Here is a 19739-nt window from a genome sequence, read left to right as displayed (position 1 = left end):
ACTCAGACAGACAGATACACACATAGTCTCTCCTGTATATAACTCAGACAGACAGATACACACATAGTCTCTCCTATACCTGACTCAGACAGACAGATACACCATAGTCTCTCCTCTATCTGACTCAGACAGACAGATACACACATAGTCTCTCTTTTATCTGACTCAGACAGACAGATACACACATAGTCTCTCCTGTATCTGACTCAGACAGACAGATACACCATAGTCTCTCCTATACCTGACTCAGTCAGACAGATACACACATAGTCTCTCCTATACCTGACTCAGACAGACAGATACACACATAGTCTCTCCTGTATCTGACTCAGACAGACAGATACACCATAGTCTCTCCTATACTTGACTCAGACAGACAGATACATCATAGTCTCTCCTATACCTGACTCAGACAGACAGATACACAAATAGTCTCTCATGTATCTGACTCAGACAGACAGATACACCATAGTCTCTCCTATAATTGACTCAGACAGACAGATACACCATAGTCTCTCCTATACCTGACAGATAGACAGACAGATACACACATAGTCTCTCCTGTATCTGACTCAGACAGACAGATACACCATAGTCTCTCCTATACTTGACTCAGACAGACAGATACATCATAGTCTCTCCTATACCTGACTCAGACAGACAGATACACACATAGTCTCTCCTATACCTGACTCAGTCAGACAGATACACCATAGTCTCTCCTATACCTGACTCAGTCAGACAGATACACACAGAGTCTCTCCTATACCTGACTCAGACAGACAGATACATCATAGTCTCTCCTGTATCTGACTCAGACAGACATATACACCATAGTCTCTCCTATACCTGACTCAGACAGACAGATACACACATAGTCTCTCCTACACCTGACTCAGACAGACAGATACACACATAGTCTCTCCTCTATCTGACTCAAACAGACAGATACACACATAGTCTCTCCTATACCTGACAGATAGACAGATACACCATAGTCTCTCCTATACCTGACTCAGACAGACAGATACACCATAGTCTCTCCTATACCTGACTCAGACAGACAGATACACCATAGTCTCTCCTCTATCTGACTCAGACAGACACATACACACATAGTCTCTCTTGTATCTCACTCAGACAGACAGATACACACATAGTCTCTCCTATACCTGACTCAGACAGACAGATACACACATAGTCTCTCTTGTATCTGACTCAGACATGACAGATACACACATAGTCTCCCCTGTATCTGACTCAGACAGACAGATACACACATAGTCTCTCCTATACCTGACTCAGACAGACAGATACACACATAGTCTCTCCTATACCTGACTCAGACAGACAGATACACCATAGTCTCTCCTATACCTGACTCAGACAGACAGATACATCATAGTCTCTCCTATACCTGACTCAGACAGACAGATACACACATAGTCTCTCCTATACCTGACTCAGACAGACAGATACACCATAGTCTCTCCTATACCTGACTCAGACAGACAGATACACCATAGTCTCTCCTATACCTGACTCAGACAGACAGATACACACATAGTCTCTCCTGTATCTGACTCAGACAGACAGATACACCATAGTCTCTCCTATACCTGACTCAGACAGACAGATACACACATAGTCTCTCTTGTACCTGACTCAGACAGACAGATACACCATAGTCTCTCCTATCCCTGACTCAGACAGACAGATACACCATAGTCTCTCCTGTACCTGACTCAGACAGACAGATACACCATAGTCTTTCCTATACCTGACTCAGACAGACAGATACACACATAGTCTCTCCTATACCTGACTCAGACAGACAGATACACCATAGTCTCTCCTATACCTGACAGATAGACAGATACACCATAGTCTCTCCTATACCTGACTCAGACAGACTGATACACCATAGTCTCTCCTATACCTGACAGATAGACAGATACACACATAGTCTCCCCTGTATCTGACTCAGACAGACAGATACACACATAGTCTCTCCTATACCTGACTCAGACAGACAGATACACACATAGTCTCTCCTATACCTGACTCAGACAGACAGATACACCATAGTCTCTCCTATACCTGACTCAGACAGACAGATACACACATAGTCTCTCCTGTATGTGACTCAGACAGACAGATACACCATAGTCTCTCCTATACCTGACTCAGACAGACAGATACATCATAGTCTCTCCTATACCTGACTCAGACAGACAGATACACACATAGTCTCTCCTATACCTGACTCAGACAGACAGATACACCATAGTCTCTCCTATACCTGACTCAGACAGACAGATACATCATAGTCTCTCCTATACCTGACTCAGACAGACAGATACACACATAGTCTCTCCTATACCTGACTCAGACAGACAGATACACCATAGTCTCTCCTATACCTGACTCAGACAGACAGATACACCATAGTCTCTCCTATACCTGACTCAGACAGACAGATACACCATAGTCTCTCCTATACCTGACTCAGACAGACAGATACATCATAGTCTCTCCTATACCTGACTCAGACAGACAGATACATCATAGTCTCTCCTATATCTGACTCAGACAGACAGATACATCATAGTCTCTTCTATACTTGACTCATCTCTCCCCAAAAAAATTCACACAGGTACACAACTATATCATCCTCAAGATTTAGCTGAGACAGTGCAACACATCACTGTGATTTTATCTTACCATTTACAATATTCACCATTAAATACTGTATAGCTTCATACAGTATGTACAATTTAACCTCCACTGTCCAATCAGGTGTTCTGCTGCCAGCCGTGGGACGTGATTGGCCAGGACTTTGAGCTGCCCATGCAGATCACAGCCAGTCCCATTCAAGTCCCACCCAGCGTCCGCAGTCTGGAGGAGGAGCTGCAGGAGGCCATTAACAGAGTACTGGTCAGTGTATGTGTGTGTGTGTGTGTGTGTGTGTGTGTGTGTGTGTGTGTGTGTGTGTGTGTGTGTGTGTGTGTGTGTGTGTGTGTGTGTGTGTGTGTGTGTGTGTGTGTGTGTGTGTGTGTGTGTGTTTAAATCAGAGTCACTGCTGACATTCATTGTATTTTGTAAAAGGTGACCCTGTCAAGTAAACCCTTGGGTGATTTCCCTGTCTCTGTCCTGCCCTCCTTAGATGGACCCCAGTCAGTCAATAGAGGACATTCTGGAGGAACCTACCATCTGTGTGGGTGAGTGGATAGCTCTCTGGCCTCTTAACAATGGCACTTTATAGTTCCGTAGTCACCAAGACTGGTCATGGATAATTACAGGCTTTTGTTTGTTTGTATTGCCTTCCCCTTCTCTTCTAGACTCCCACTCCTCTGTCTCAGGCCTCCAATCCCCTGTCACTATCCTCCCTGGCCCCTCCCCTCCTCCCCAAACAGACCAATCCCAGCCGTTCCGTTGTCATTCAAAGGATGACAACTTCCTGTCCTCTCCTCTCTGCTCCTCCCTCCTACTGGAGCACCCGCCGTCGCCTTTGACGATGGTTCCCCGCCAAGCCGCCCCACCCCCTCTCCCTCCCTCCATCTGTACTTCTCCCCTGCCTCCCACTGTGACCTCACGGAAGAGGCGGGCTCAGGCAACCTTTGACCCTGCTGATTGGTTGGAGTCGCTAGCCTCTGGACTCCGCCCTCTCAGTCCTCCATCTGCCCCATTCGTTGAGACCGACTTTGGCCTCAATTCGGATCTGAACGTCAACCGAGCGTTGGATCTCATGGTGGAGCAGTGGTGAAGGTCTTAGGTGGACTGAGTGTCTGTGTGTTTGTTTGTATGTGTGTGTGTGTGTGTGTGTGTGTGTGTGTGTGTGTGTGTGTGTGTGTGTGTGTGTGTGTGTGTGTGTTAGTCGGACTTCAACATACACCTCCCAAACAATGGGAACAGCTTTGTGAATGTCCATCCATCCATCAATCCATCTGTCTATCCATCCATCCCCTCTGTCCACTTTGTGAGTGAGTAGTCTGTTTGAGAGAGGTGACTGCAGGTCTGTACCCCACGCAATGTCGAGAGACAGATGCTACTGCATTGGAAGAGATGAAAAAGACTGCTTTGCATTGGTGGAACAATAACTGGCAGAGGGAATCACACACACACATACACACACACACACACACACACACACACACACACACACACACACACACACACACACACACACACACACACACACACACACACACACACACACACACACACACACACACACACACACACACACACACACACAAACCTTAGGTCCTGTTAAATAAATGTTTTTCAAATACAACAAATGAACAATGCATATTTGGAGTCACACACAATCCAACACATTGTTTACAGTGGGAAGCAAAGAAACCCAGTTGAACAGGGCCCCTACTGTTCCCCCAGCCACAGTCACTGAGTCCTAGTCATTCATAAAGGCCATTAAAGCCCGACTGGGCAGACAGACAGGGAACACAGCTTGTCCATGTCTCCAGACCTTTCCTCTAGTGCCAGACACACAGTCGGCATGTGGAGAGAGAGAGCTGGCAGACACCACACAACCCTTACAGGGAAGTGTATGTGTGTCTCTGTGTGTATGTGTGTGTGTGTGTGTGTTTGTGCACGCCTGGCTGCTTCTGTTTGTGTCGGTGTGTGTGTGTGTGTGTTAATACACACACACACACACACACACACACACACACACACACACACACACACACACACACACACACACACACCCTCATTGTATATTTATCTGAATTGTTGCAACTATACTTGTAGCTCCTTGTTTGTGTAGACTAAGTGTGGAATGTCTCTGAGTATTGATTTTGTACGGTTGATCTGTGTGAGAGAGAGAGAGAGAGAGAGAGAGAGAGAGAGAGAGAGAGAGAGAGAGAGAGAGAGGGAGAGAAAGATAGAGAGAGAGAATAGAGACTGCTTCCACATTTTGTGCCTATTTTAATTGTGGTCTCAACACTAGTCTGTTGCTGCAATATATAACACTGTGAGGGGGTCACTAAAACCTAATGAACCATGTTCAATTCATTGCTTGTCTTTTTTTCTCTAAGAGAAAAAAACTGGTAAACATCCTATTAAGCCAAGAGATAAATAGCAATCACTCTGAGAGGCTTCAGCGCCTGCTACACGACCATATTACCAGAGTGTATGTTCTCATCAGTGTATGAGAACATGTGGTCACTGGTTTATGAGGACCTCCCACAGTGTTTGGAGGAAACAGCTTGGTGCTCTACACACTGTAAGGGACACAGACACTGTTTACACCTGTTGTTATGGAGATAAAAAGGTCAAATAAAGGTTATGCGCAGGATAACAATGTCAATTCATTTCATGAAACAATTTCATGATTATAGCTTAGATTTTTTTCGGTGCTTTATCCCATACTGTAAAAACAGGTAGAATTTGGAAATAAATCTGTCCCAAAGAGAGGCTGTTCTGATTGCAGGAAGTGACACAGGTGTTCCCTGAGACCACAATCTCTCTCTTGGCCAGTTCCAAATGGACCCCTAGCCCCTACCCCCTAGGCACTTGAGGAGGATAGAACTGGATAGATATAGCTCCACCATTCCCCCGATAGGCTATGTGGAACTTTCCCCATATCACTCACAGCTATCCAGCCTACAAGAAGTTGTGCCCTGGTACGAGGGGCTAGAGGCTAGGGGTTCGTATGGGATTGGCCATATTCATTTTAAATGACCACCAGGGGTGTCCCATCAGTAAAGAGCTGAGGAGGTGAATACTGTACTTCTCCCTAACATGGATCATGATGAAGTTGTCTGTGTTTCCGTGCTATCAGTGATTGACAAGGCAGTCCAAGGGCTTTTTCTCAGGGTCAGAACGTTCAGTATTTACAGAGCAGATATTATTCTCTATTCCACATGATGTTCTACCAGATCCAATGGTTCTAAGGTCATGACAGACTTAATTCAGCTGTTGTGATTCCGATTAGTTGTATGGCCTGTCAATTAGTGAAGTATGCGAGCACTGATCATGGCCTGGTCTGATATCAACCCACAGCCTCTGTTAGCAGTATGGCAACGGCTCCACCTAGTCTTCCAATAGGCTTAGGGGAACTTCTGCCATATTTCTTCTGCCTATCTGGTTCATGTAGATTAGGAAACCAAAGGGGTGTAGGGGCTAGGGGTTGTTTTTGGACCAGGCCGGTGTTATGTTCATTGGGAGAATACAACACATAGTGTGCTTTCCTAACCTCCTAGCTGACTCGACACCCTTCTTAAAGACCATTGTGTGAACAACAAACTGTGATCTTACTAATGTTCCCCAGAGACATATTTATTTATATCCATATGGCTCTGATGTTCCCCACCCAGTCTCTGAATAATAACCACTGCGCTAAGTGCAATATGGTGTATGTGAAGGGCACAGCAATTGGGAAATACCAGGCCCCCATATCTCTGTCTTGTCGTTACTCTAAACAAATTGGTGTAATGGGTCCTCACTCAAAAAGATGTTGCTTAGTTCATTTTACGGTTTTCACTGCATCAGGGATAGCATACATAGATGTTTCAGCTTCACAGCCTTTCTTCAGTGTGTAGGTACAAATGTATTTGAATTCAAAACAGCATTTGTAGGTAACAACAGATTAGCAGCAGGTGCTTCTAAGCAGAGTTACCAATCATCTGCCAAGCTTTCATGTTGAAGCATTTCACGAGCAGCTTTCATCGTAGAACTGTAGAAAACCATGTTGAATGGTGACAATGGGACAGACTGACGACCGTGATAATCACTGTGGTCAAAGACGTTCTCTGTCTGCTGCACTTAGGATGACGAGAGAGAGAAACGCGGGAGAGTAACATGCTACCTCTTGTGGATGGTGATGCTTTAGGCCTACTGTACTCTGTCTGGTCCTGGACAACCACTGTGTATGCTGGTTTTCATCTGAACCAGTCTCTTCCCCTAAATCTGTGCTGATATCACCTGACTTATGTTAGGAGTGTATCACTTTCAGAGTCAGTGGAGAGGTTGGTGGGGAGAACTGTCTATGCTAGGTTATTCCAGGGAAAGCAACAGGAGACTAGGTGAAGCTATGCTGCAAATGCCTGATCCTTCCGTCTGTCTGTCTGTCTGTCTGTCTGTCTGTCTGTCTGTCTGTCTGTCTGTCTGTCTGTCTGTCTGTCTGTCTGTCTGTCTGTCTGTCTGTCTGTCTGTCTGTCTGTCTGTCTGTCTGTCTGTCTGTCTGTCTGTCTGTCTGTCTGTCTGTCTGTCTGTCTGTCTGTCTGTCTGTGTTGTGAAGGTATTTCTTTCCCCCTTTAGGCTTTCTGTAGCCTGAATGAGACAAAGAGGGATTAGACTGAGATGTTGTCATAATCGAGATCAGAAAGTATCGGAGCCAACTGTTGCCATTGTTTCGGTCAGCTCCATCCATTGGGAGTTCAACTTGGCTTCCACCGCCGATATACTTCCTGGATAATCTTCAGATTGATAACATCACTGTCTAATCTTTCTTCATCTCATTCTAGTACTGTAACCAGAAAGTGTCGGGTTGACCCAATGGTAAAAATACAATCAGTATTTCATTTGATTTATTTATTATGTAACTTATTCAGGCAAAATGTTATCAATGCGTGTTGAAATTGTATTGTAAAAAAACATTAAGAAATTAAAAGTCTTAATAGATTTCCCATCCACTGTCTCGTTGTCGTGTGTTTGCCTTTATTACGACAGCATCACTTAACCCAAAACATCTTCCCACGGCCGGACGACACATCATCAAACACTTGTGGTTTGAGCTGTTGTGACATGTTTGTTCAGTGTTGACAAGATGACTGCTAATCTGCTGAAGAAGTTTGTGTTCCTGGTTGATGCTTTGCCAACAAGGATATGTTCTTGACCAGTATCAATAAAGGTTAGTTAAATAAGGTAATGAGGGGGTTTCTTAAGGAAGTAAAAATACCACATAAATATCAAGTGCATTTGTCCAGGTGACCATCTGTAACATCCTACCTGTTACTACTACAACTGAACCAGCTACTACCACACCTGTACCCAGCATCATGCTCCTTGTAAGACCGGCTGTGTTCACCTGTGAGTATACTGACTGACTTGTAACAAAATATGTATTTGACAGAGTTTAAAATATACAGTCCAGTATTTTCCAGAAGTTTCTAAATGTATCAGTTTGTATTGAAAGTAATTGAAGTCCAATATAAACAGTATGGCACAGGTCTAGTATACAGCGTCCTGTATCAAATCAAATCACATTTTATTTGTCACATGCGCCAAATACAACAGGTGTAGACCTTACAATGAAATGCTTAATTACAAGCCCTTAACCAACAATGCTTTAAGAAGTTTTAAGAATAAGTGTTAAGTAAAAAATAGAAAATAGAAAATAAAAGTAACAAATAATTAAACAGCAGCAGTAAAATAACAAGCGAGGCTATTTACAGGGGGTACCAGTACAGAGTCAATGTGCGGGGGCACCGGTTAGTCGAGGTAATTGAGGTAATATGTACATGTAGGTTGAGTTAAAGTGACTATGCATAGATAATGAACAGAGAGTAGTAGCAGCATAAAAGGGGGGTCTAGGTAGCCCTATCTGAGGACTAGGGGATGTACCATGTCTGTCTATACTCTGTACCATACTATATGCTGTACAGTATGTATATACTTACTGTATATAATGTACACTACTCTTCTCCTGTAAAGAATTACGAAGAGACTGACCAAGGTTAGAAAATCTGAACTAGCTGTGTGATGTGTTTCAGTGCTGGCTGCAGTTTGCTGTACACTACCAGCTGCAGGTACGTGGGTGTGGGTGGTTGTATATGTTTGTGTGTGTGGGTGGGTGGTTGTGTGTGTGGGTGGTTGTCTATGTTTGTGTGTGTGGGTGGTTGTGTGTGTGGGTGGTTGTGTGTGTTTGTGTGTGTGGGTGGTTGTGTGTGTGGGTGGTTGTGTGTGTTTGTGTGTGTGGGTGGTTGTGTGTGTGGGTGGTTGTGTGTGGGGGTTGTTGTTTCCGGTTTCCTGTTTCCGGTCACAACTTGCAGACTTGTTTACGCTGCTGTGCGTTTTGTTGCCGATCTTACTTTGCTACCTGACGTTTTTTTACTTTTTCATTACCGTATATTTTTACTTTTTCCCTCACTCAACTTTTTTCATTCATATTTTTACTTTTTCCCTCACTCAACTTTTTTCATTCAACTTTTTCACCCCGGAGGTTTTATCTGGACATGGTTCGTCAGGACTTCAAACAGCTGAAGCTAAGTAACATTAACATGATGCCTTCTAATTGCAGTCGTTGTACTTATAATATACAGGAGAACGATCGCCTTACGGCAAGGATAGCTGTGCTGCAAGCCCAGCTTCAGACGCGATCGTTAGGCAAGGGTAATTTCAGTGTAGGAAAGGATGAAACAGCGTCTGTGCCACCAGTAAGTACAGATAGTAACGTTAGTATAAACCCCCTCGCACGGTCCCCGCAGCCGGACAACTTTCTCATGGCTTCTGGAGGGAAACGCTGTAGGAATGCTCAACCGGTGTCGCTTATTCAGCCGACAGAAACTTTCAACCGGTTCTCCCCATTAAGCGAGTCGGAGTCGGAGGCCGGGACTTCTCTGGTCTCTACTCCTCCCGTTGTGGGGTCTGAGACGCCGACGGCTCCCACCATTAGCTCTGACAAATTGAAAACCCTAGTCATTGGCGACTCCATTACCCGCAGTATTAGACTTAAAACTAATCATCCAGCGATCATACACTGTTTACCAGGGGGCAGGGCTACCGACGTTAAGGCTAATCTAAAGACGGTGCTGGCTAAAGCTAAAACTGGCGAGTGTAGAGAGTATAGAGATATTGTTATCCACGTCGGCACCAACGATGTTAGGATGAAACAGTCAGAGGTCACCATGCGCAACATAGCTTCAGCGTGTAAATCAGCTAGAAAGATGTGTCGGCATCGATTAATTGTCTCTGGCCCCCTCCCAGTTAGGGGGAGTGATGAGCTCTACAGCAGAGTCTCACAACTCAATCGCTGGTTGAAAACTGTTTTCTGCCCCTCCCAAAAGATAGAATTTGTAGATAATTGGCCCTCTTTCTGGGACTCACCCACAAACAGGACCAAGCCTAGCCTGTTGAGGAGTGACGGACTCCATCCTAGCTGGAGGGGTGCTCTCATCTTATCTACGAACATAGACAGGGCTCTAACTCCTCCAGCTCCACAATGAAATAGGGTGCAGGCCAGGCAGCAGGCTGTTAGCCAGCCTGCCAGCTTAGTGGAGTCTGCCACTAGCACAGTCAGCGTAGTCAGCTCAGCTTTCCCCATTGAGACCGTGTCTGTGCCTCGATCTAGGTTGGGCAAAATTAAAAATGGCGGTGTTCGCCTTAGCAATCTCACTAGTATAAAGACCTCCTCCATTCCTGCCATTATTGAAAGAGATTGTGATACCTCACATCTCAAAATTGGGTTACTTAATGTTAGATCCCTCACTTCCAAGGCAGTTATAGTCAATGAACTAATCACTGATAATAATCTTGATGTGATTGGCCTGACTGAAACATGGCTTAAGCCTGATGAATTTACTGTGTTAAATGAGGCCTCACCCCCTGGTTACACTAGTGACCATATCCCCCGCGCATCCCGCAAAGGCGGAGGTGTTGCTAACATTTACGATAGCAAATTTCAATTTACAAAAAAAAAAACAATGACGTTTTCGTCTTTTGAGCTTCTAGTCATGAAATCTATGCAGCCTACTCACTCACTTTTTATAGCTACTGTTTACAGGCCTCCTGGGCCATATGCAGTGTTCCTCACTGAGTTCCCTGAATTCCTATCGGATCTTGTAGTCATAGCAGATAATATTCTAATTTTTGGTGACTTTAACATTCACATGGAAAAGTCCACAGACCCACTCCAAAAGGCTTTCGGAGCCATCATCGACTCAGTGGGTTTTGTCCAACATGTCTCTGGACCTACTCACTGCCACAGTCATACTCTGGACCTAGTTTTGTCCCATGGAATAAATGTTGTGGATCTTAATGTTTTTCCTCATAATCCTGGACTATCGGACCACCATTTTATTACGTTTGCAATTGCAACAAATAATCTGCTCAGACCCTAACCAAGGAGCATTAAAAGTCGTGCTATAAATTCTCAGACAACCCAAAGATTCCTTGATGCCCTTCCAGACTGCCTCTGCCTACCCAAGGACGTCAGAGGACAAAAATCAGTTAACCACCTAACTGAGGAACTCAATTTAACCTTGCGCAATACCCTAGATGCAGTTGCACCCCTAAAATCTAAAAACATCTGTCATAAGAAACTAGCTCCCTGGTATACAGAAAATACACGAGCTCTGAAGCAAGCTTCCAGAAAATTGGAACGGAAATGGCGCCACACCAAACTGGAAGTCTTCCGACTAGCTTGGAAAGACAGTACCGTGCAGTATCGAAGAGCCCTCACTGCTGCTCGATCATCCTATTTTTCCAACTTAATTGAGGAAAATAAGAACAATCCGAAATGTCTTTTTGATACTGTCGCAAAGCTAACTAAAAAGCAGCCTTCGCAAATGGAGGATGGCTTTCACTTCAGCAGTAATACATTTATGAACTTCTTTGAGGAAAAGATCATGATCATTAGAAAGCAAATTACAGACTCCTCTTTAAATCTGGGTATTCCTCCAAAGCTCCATTGTCCTGAGTCTACACAACTCTGCCAGGACCTAGGATCAAGGGAGATACTAAAGTGTTTTAGTACTATATCTCTTGACGCAATGAGGAAAATAATCATGGCCTCCAAACCCTCAAGCTGCATACTGGACCCTATTCCAACTAAACTACTGAAAGAGCTGCTTCCTGTGCTTGGCCCTCCTATGTTGAACATAATAAACGGCTCTCTATCCACCGGATGTGTACCAAGCTCACTAAAAGTGGCAGTAATAAAGCCTCTCTTGAAAAAGCCGAATCTTGATCCAGAAATTATAAAAAACTATCGGCCTATATCGAATCTTCCATTCCTCTCAAAAATTTTAAGAAAAAGCTGTTGCACAGCAACTCACTGCCTTCCTGAAGACAAACAATGTATACGAAACGCTTCAGTCTGGTTTTAGACCCCATCATAGCACTGAGACTGCACTTGTGAAGGTGGTAAATGACCTTTTAATGACGTCAGACCGAGGCTCTGCATCTGTCCTCGTGCTCCTAGATCTTAGTGCCGCTTTTGATACCATCGATCACCACATTCTTTTGGAGAGATTGGAAACCCAAATTGGTCTACATGGACAAGTTCTGGCCTGGTTTAGATCTTATCTGTCGGAAAGATATCAGTTTGTCTCTGTGAATGGTTTGTCCTCTGACAAATCAATTGTAAATTTCGGTGTTCCTCAAGGTTCCGTTTTAGGACCACTATTGTTTTCACTATATATTTCACCTCTTGGGGATGTCATTCGAAAACATAATGTTAAATTTCACTGCTATGCGGACGACACACAGCTGTACATTTCAATGAAACATGGTGAAGCCCCAAAATTGCCCTCGCTAGAAGCCTGTGTTTCAGACATAAAGAAGTGGATGGCTGCAAACTTTCTACTTTTAAACTCGGACAAAACAGAGATGCTTGTTCTAGGTCCCAAGAAACAAAGAGATCTTCTGTTGAATCTGACAATTAATCTGGATGGTTGTACAGTCGTCTCAAATAAAACTGTGAAGGACCTCGGCGTTACTCTGGACCCTGATCTCTCTTTTGAAGAACATATCAAGACTGTTTCAAGGACAGCTTTTTCCATCTACGTAACATTGCAAAAATCAGAAACTTTCTGTCCAAAAATGACGCAGAAAAATTAATCCATGCTTTTGTTACTTCTAGGCTGGACTACTGCAATGCTCTACTTTCCGGCTACCCGGATAAAGCACTGAATAAACTTCAGTTAGTGCTAAATACGGCTGCTAGAATCCTGACTAGAACCAAAAAATTTGATCATATTACTCCAGTGCTAGCCTCCCTACACTGGCTTCCTGTTAAGGCAAGGGCTGATTTCAAGGTTTTACTGCTAACCTACAAAGCATTACATGGGCTTGCTCCTACCTATCTTTCCGATTTGGTCCTGCCGTACATATCTACACGTACGCTACGGTCACAAGACGCAGGCCTCCTAATTGTCCCTAGAATTTCTAAGCAAACGGCTGGAGGTAGGGCTTTCTCCTATAGAGCTCCATTTTTATGGAATGGTCTGCCTACCAATGTGAGAGACGCAGACTCAGTCTCAACCTTTAAGTCTTTACTGAAGACTTATCTCTTCAGTAGGTCCTATGATTAAGTATAGTCTGGCCCAGGAGTGTGAAGGTGAACGGAAAGGCTGGAGCAACGAACCGCCCTTGCTGTCTCTGCCTTGCCGGTTCCCCTCTTTCCTTTGGGATTCTCTGCCTCTAACCCTTTTACAGGGGCTGAGTCACTGGCTTACTGGTGTTCTTCCATGCCGTCCATGGGAGGGGTGCGTCACTTGAGTGGGTTGAGTCACTGACGTGGTCTTCCTGTCTGGGTTGGCGCCCCCCCTTGGGTTGTGCCATGGCGGAGATCGTTGTGGGCTATACTCGGCCTTGTCTTAGGACGGTAAGTTGGTGGTTGGAGACATCCCTCTAGTGGTGTGGGGGCTGTGCTTTGGCAAAGTGGGTGGGGTTATATCCTGCCTGTTTGGCCCTGTCCGGGGGTATCATCGGATGGGGCCACAGTGTCTTCTGATCCCTCCTGTCTCAGCCTCCAGTATTTATGCTGCAGTAGTTTATGTGTCGGGGGGCTAGGGTCAGTCTGTTACATCTGGAGTATTTCTCTTGTCTTATCCGGTGTCCTGTGTGAATTTAAATATGCTCTCTCTAATTCTCTCTTTCTCACTTTCTGTCTTTCTCTCGGAGGACCTGAGCCCTAGGACCATGCCTCAGGACTACCTGGTATGATGACTCCTTGCTGTCCCCAGTCCACCTGGCCGTGCTGCTGCTCCAGTTTCAACTGTTCTGCCTGCGGCTATGGAACCCTGACCTGTTCACCGGACGTGCTTGTTGCACCCTCGACAACTACTATGATTATTATTTGACCATGCTGGTCATTTATGAACATTTTAACATTTTAACATCTTGACCATGTTCTGTTATAATATCCACCCTGCACAGCCAGAAGAGGTCTGGCCACCCCTCATAGCCTGGTTCCTCTCTAGGTTTCTTCCTAGGTTTTTGGCCTTTCTAGGGAGTTTTTCCTAGGGAGTTTTTCCTAGCCACCGTGCTTCTTTCACATGCTTTGCTTGCTGTTTGGGGTTTTAGGCTGGGTTTCTGTACAGCACTTTGAGATATCAGCTGATGTACGAAGGGCTATATAAAAATACATTTGATTTGATTTGATTTGTTGTCTATGTTTGTGTGTGTGGGTGGTTGTGTGGGTGGTTGTGTGTGTGGGTGGGTGGTTGTGTGGGTGGGTGGTTGTGTGGGTGGGTGGTTGTGTGGGTGGGTGGGTGGTTGTGTGTGTGGATGGTTGTGTGTGGGTGGTTGTGTGTGTGGGTGGTTGTGTGGGTGGGTGGTTGTGTGTGTGGGTGGGTGGTTGTGTGTGTGGGTGGTTGTGTGGTTGTGTGTGTACATGGGTGGTTGTGTGTGTGGGTGGTTGTGTGTGTGGGTGGTTGTCTATGTTTGTGTGTGTGGGTGGTTGTGTGGGTGGGTGGTTGTGTGGGTGGGTGGTTGTGTGTGTGGGTGGTTGTGTGTGTGGGTGGTTGTGTGTGTGGGTGGTTGTGTGGTTGTGTGTGTGGGTGGTTGTGTGGGTGGGTGGTTGTGTGTGTGGGTGGTTGTCTATGTTTGTGTGTGTGGGTGGTTGTGTGGGTGGGTGGTTGTGTGTGTGGGTGGTTGTGTGGTTGTGTGGGTAGTTGTGTGTGTGGGTGGTTGTGTGTGTGTGCGCATCTACATCTATAACGTTATGGTAATTATGTTTCTTCCTCAGCGACTAGAGTGGTCACCTGTGACAATGGAGAAAACGTCCTGTTCCTGAACTGTGGTAAGAACACACACATTCTATCCTGATGGTTTCCCCATAGTGCTGTCTGTTTCTTTACATTGTTTATCTTGCCCTGCTAGATTCTGGAGTGATCTTCATTGAGAGAGCTCTGTACGGACGGACTGACGGAACCACCTGCAGAGAAGGACGACCTGCTGACCAGCTGACCAACACACAGTGTTCACAGACGGGCACCCTGGAGGTCCTCTCACAGAGGTACTCAGTCAGCGTTTATTTGATAAAGACAGGCACTGTGGACGTCCTCTCACAGAGGTACTCAGTCAGTGTTTATTTGATAAAGACAGGCACCCTGGTCCTCTCATAGAGGTACTCAGTCAGCGTTTATTTGATAAAGACAGGCACTGTGGACGTCCTCTCACAGAGGTACTCAGTCAGTGTTATGTGATAAAGACAGGCACCGTGGACGTCCTCTCACAGAGGTACTCAGTCAGCGTTTATGTGATAAAGACAGGCACCCTGGAGGTTCTCTCACAGAGGTACTCAGTCAGTGTTTATTTGGTAAAGACAGGCACCGTGGACGTCCTCTCACAGAGGTATTCAGTCAGTGTTTATTTGGTAAAGACAGGCTGGGATTCAGTCAGAGGAGCGTTGTTGTATCGTCAATGTGCCTTTTTTAAAGCCAATTGTCCTGATGTTCCCAGTAAACACTGCAGATGTCTGCTTTAAATGTCAAGCGCTGCATGCTTGTCGACAACGCCTTTGATTAAATCCCAGCCATAGCTCATCTTACCTCCTGATATCCCCCAGGTGCAATGGGAAACAGGTGTGTGAAGTGAACACTGAAGTCTTCCGTACTTCTGACCCCTGTGTTGGAATCTACAAATACCTGGAAACCACCTACACCTGTATCCTAGCAAGTCAGTCTGTTTCTATGTATAATAATACAAAATACTACACCTGGCTAATGTCTGCTATGAAAAGGTATGTCTTTATTTATGTCTGCCCAGAGGTGGCCAGTGTGGTGTTACGAACCGGCTCAGAGTTCGCAACAAAAGGGAGACAACGTGGAGACAAGGAGTATCAAAATATATATTTATTAACTAAAGTAACCTAAGAACAATGAACCATAGTGTGTGTAATCAGTAGTGTAAGTGAGTGTTTGGCATTCATGAATGTAATAATGCAAGGTGTTGAAAGGTGCCAAAGCAAACAACCAAAAAGCCACCAAACAAACAACAACCAAAAACAACAAGGTGTCTGCATGGAGAGTCTCTCCAATCAATGTGGAAGAGGTGCCTTTATCCTGGGACACACCCGGGCCCAGGTGTTTCCCATGTAGCTGACGACCCTCCCAACTCCGCCCACCAGCATCCTAATAAGGAACAAGAGCAAAGAGAAAATACGGCAGACAGAGTGGGAGGGTCTTCACAGTGGTGTGTAATTTATTTTTGTTTGTCCTTGCAGCACGCAGCATCACGTGTGAAGGCTCTATTGCTCTTCTAGAATGTGGTGAGGCTCTGGTGCTCTACTAGAATGTGGTGAGGCTCTGGTGCTCTACTAGAATGTGGGGAGGCTCTGGTGTTCTACTAGAATGTGGGGAGGCTCTGGTGCTCTATTAGAATGTGGTAAGGCTCTGATGTTCTATTAGAATGTGGTAAGGCTCTGGTGCTCTACTAGAATGTGGGGAGGCTCTGGTGTTCTACTAGAATGTGGGGAGGCTCTGGTGCTCTATTAGAATGTGGTAAGGCTCTGATGTTCTATTAGAATGTGGTAAGGCTCTGGTGCTCTACTAGAATGTGGGGAGGCTCTGGTGCTCTATTAGAATGTGGTAAGGCTCTGATGTTCTATTAGAATGTGGTAAGGCTCTGCATAGTAAAGCAGTATTATATACGGTTTATATTACCATCACTAGCACACACCAAAGACATCCAGTCTTACCTCATCCTCCTCTCCCTCAGATGAAGGTACGATCCAGATCCACAGTGCCAACTATGGCCGCCGTGACCAGCTAGTGTGTTCCTTTAATCGGCCCGCTAACCAACTAACCAACACCAACTGCCTCAGCCAATCCATAACCACCAGTAAGGTGGCAGAGAGGTATTGTACCTGCAGTGTACTATTAGAAATGCATGACTGTAGTGTTAACCTGCACTGTAGAAACATGACTGTAGTGTTAACCTGTACTGTAGAAACATGACTGTAGTGTTAACCTGTACTGTAGAAACATGACTGCAGTGTTAACCTGTACTGTAGAAACATGACTGTAGTGTTAACCTGTACTGTAGAAACATGACTGTAGTGTTAACCTGTACTGTAGAAACATGACTGTAGTGTTAACCTGTACTGTAGAAACATGACTGTAGTGTTAACCTGTACCTATCGTTGACACAGTTGTGATGGGAAGAGCCAGTGTGACGTCCCGGTGTTCAACTCTCTATTTGGAGATCCCTGTGTAGGAACCTACAAGTACCTGGATGTGGCTTACACTTGTGGCTAAACGTGAGACACACACACACACACACACACACACACACACACACACACACACACACACACGACTGGGAAGTAGAACACTGGGGCTGACCATCTTTGTCTTGCAGGAGATCTCTGAGGAACAAAGACCAGGGACTTCTTGGATATCTTCCTCTTCATTGGGTGGATTTGTCTTTCTTTCCTGTCTTCTCTCCTCTGAAGTCTCAATTGAGTGTAAAATCTATGTAAATTGCATATTTCCATGTCAAGTTCAAAATGTGTAAATCCCATTGATTGTGTATTTCGTCAGGCATAATTTGTGTGTAGTAAAAACATAATGAGGCCCCTCTTGTGCTGCAGCAATGCACGGTCAGGAGGAAGCATGGGTAAATAAAACATTAACCCCAAAACAAAACTATTCTTCAAATAACACTGACGTAATACTTTGTGCATTTTGTGTACTAAAGTATTTCTTCAAAACAATGTTGATTTTCTGAACTGAGGTGGTTGGTCTGAATGAAACTAAGAATGGAGGTTCTTCTTGGTCTGATTTTAACTAAGAACGGTGATGGTTGGTCTTATTTTAACTAAGAACGGTGGTGGTTGGTCTGATTTTAACTAAGAACTGTGATGGTTGGTCTGAATTAAGCTAAGCAGCATAAAGACAAGACTTGCTGTCTTTTGTTCAATATTATGAAACATGTCCTTACACACTAAATACTTAATTTGAATAAACAAATGATATTACACCAAGAAGGATTAAAACATTTGAAGGTCTTGGCTACATGGTTTATGTTTGCGGCAAACAAACACGAGTACCAGTCTTCATATTTTCGAGCAATGCTGGTGGCTGCATCATGTTGTGGGTATGCTTGTCATCGGCAATAGGATAAAAATAAAATGGAATAGAGCTAAGCACAGGCAAAATCCTAGAGGAAAACCTGGTTTAGTCTGCTTTCCAACAGACACTGGGAGACAAATTCACCTTTCAGCAGGACAATAACCTAAAACACAAGGCCAAATATACACTGGAGTACCTTAGTTTTGACTTAAATCGACTTGTAAATCTAAGGCAAGACTTAAATGGCTGTCTAATAATGGTCAACAACCAACTTGACAGAGCTTGAAGAATTGATTTAATAATGTGCAAGTTTTGTACAGTCCAGGTATGCAAAGTTGTTAGACCCAGAAAGGTTCACAGCGGTAATCACTGACAAAGGTGATTCTAACATGTATTGACTCAGGGGTTTGAATACTTATCTAAATGAGATATTTCTATATTTCATTTTCAATACATTTGCAAAAAATGTATTAAATGTGTAGATGGGTCAGATTTATTTCGTCATCCATTTTGAATTCAGGCTGTAACACAAAGTGGAGTAAGTCAAGGTGTATGAATGCTTTCTGAAGGCACTGTACACACAGACCTGAGTTATTGTAGCATCTGTCACTACCTCACTGTCCAACCCAGCAGCATGAACAGAAGAGAAAGAAAATGTTCAACTCTTTCCCCTGTTAAGAATTTAACGGGACCTGGCGTCCAAAGATGGTAGTCCACACATACACGTGGACGCAGGACTTCAAGGGCAAAGGTACAGTTGCAAAAGCAGTGGGGCGCTCTTATTTACAGTAGACAAAAATTACTTATAAACTGGGTGGTTCAAGCCCTGAAAGCTGATTGGCTGACAGCCATCAGACCGTATACCATGGGTATGACAAAACATGTCTTTCTACTGCTATAACTACATTGGTAACTAGTTTATAATAGCAATAAGGCACCTCGGGGGTTTGTGATATATGGCCAATATACCACGACTAAGGGCTGTGTCCAGGCACTCTGTTGTGTCGCGCATAAGAACAGCCCTTAGCCGTGGTATATTGGCCATATACTACACCTCAGGCCTTGTTGCTCAAATATACAGCACCATTCAAAAGTTGACACACCTACTCATTCAAGGGTTTTTATTTTTACTATTTTCAACATTGTAGAATAATAGTGAAGATATAAAAACTATGAAATAACACATATGGAATCACGTAGTAACCAAAAAAGTGTTACATCAAAATATATTTTTGATTCTTCAAAAGTAGCCATCCTTTGCCTTGATAACAGCTTTGCACATCTTTGGCATTCTCTCAACCGGCTTCATCTGGAATGCTTTTCCAACAGTCTTGAAGGACTTCCCACATATGCTGAGCACTTGTTGGCTGCTATTCTGTCACACTTTAGATCAGTAATGAATGTAGCCGATATCAGGCCAAAACAAAATGAAATGCTCAAACTGACTCCCAGATACCTAGGAGGACAGCGCAAACA

General features: G+C 44.4%; 2 protein-coding genes across 2 annotated transcripts in view; both read left to right on the top strand.

The window, feature by feature from the left end:
• LOC106605777 (myocardin) overlaps nt 1-7656 on the top strand; it is a 41187-nt gene extending 33531 nt beyond the window's left edge. Inside the window, exons 13-15 of the mRNA XM_045718794.1 lie at nt 2800-2937; nt 3167-3221; nt 3342-7656. Coding sequence (XP_045574750.1) covers nt 2800-2937; nt 3167-3221; nt 3342-3766 — 618 coding nt within the window. The 3' untranslated portion in view covers nt 3767-7656. The remainder of the gene's footprint in view (nt 1-2799; nt 2938-3166; nt 3222-3341) is intronic.
• A 301-nt stretch (nt 7657-7957) lies between these two features.
• sal (Rhamnose-binding lectin) lies at nt 7958-18183 on the top strand. The gene is given in 9 exon segments (NM_001140741.1): nt 7958-8055; nt 8739-8774; nt 14936-14989; nt 15070-15205; nt 15758-15867; nt 16415-16459; nt 16909-17047; nt 17342-17449; nt 17551-18183. Coding segments are annotated over 8 exon segments (657 nt in total). The 5' UTR covers nt 7958-8024; the 3' UTR covers nt 17448-17449; nt 17551-18183.
• The last annotated feature ends 1556 nt before the right edge of the window (nt 18184-19739 follow it).

The sequence above is a fragment of the Salmo salar genome, chromosome ssa05 (assembly GCF_905237065.1).
Source record: "Salmo salar chromosome ssa05, Ssal_v3.1, whole genome shotgun sequence".
NCBI classification, from domain to species: Eukaryota; Metazoa; Chordata; class Actinopteri; order Salmoniformes; family Salmonidae; genus Salmo; species Salmo salar.
This window is presented reverse-complemented; position numbering and strand designations above follow the sequence as displayed.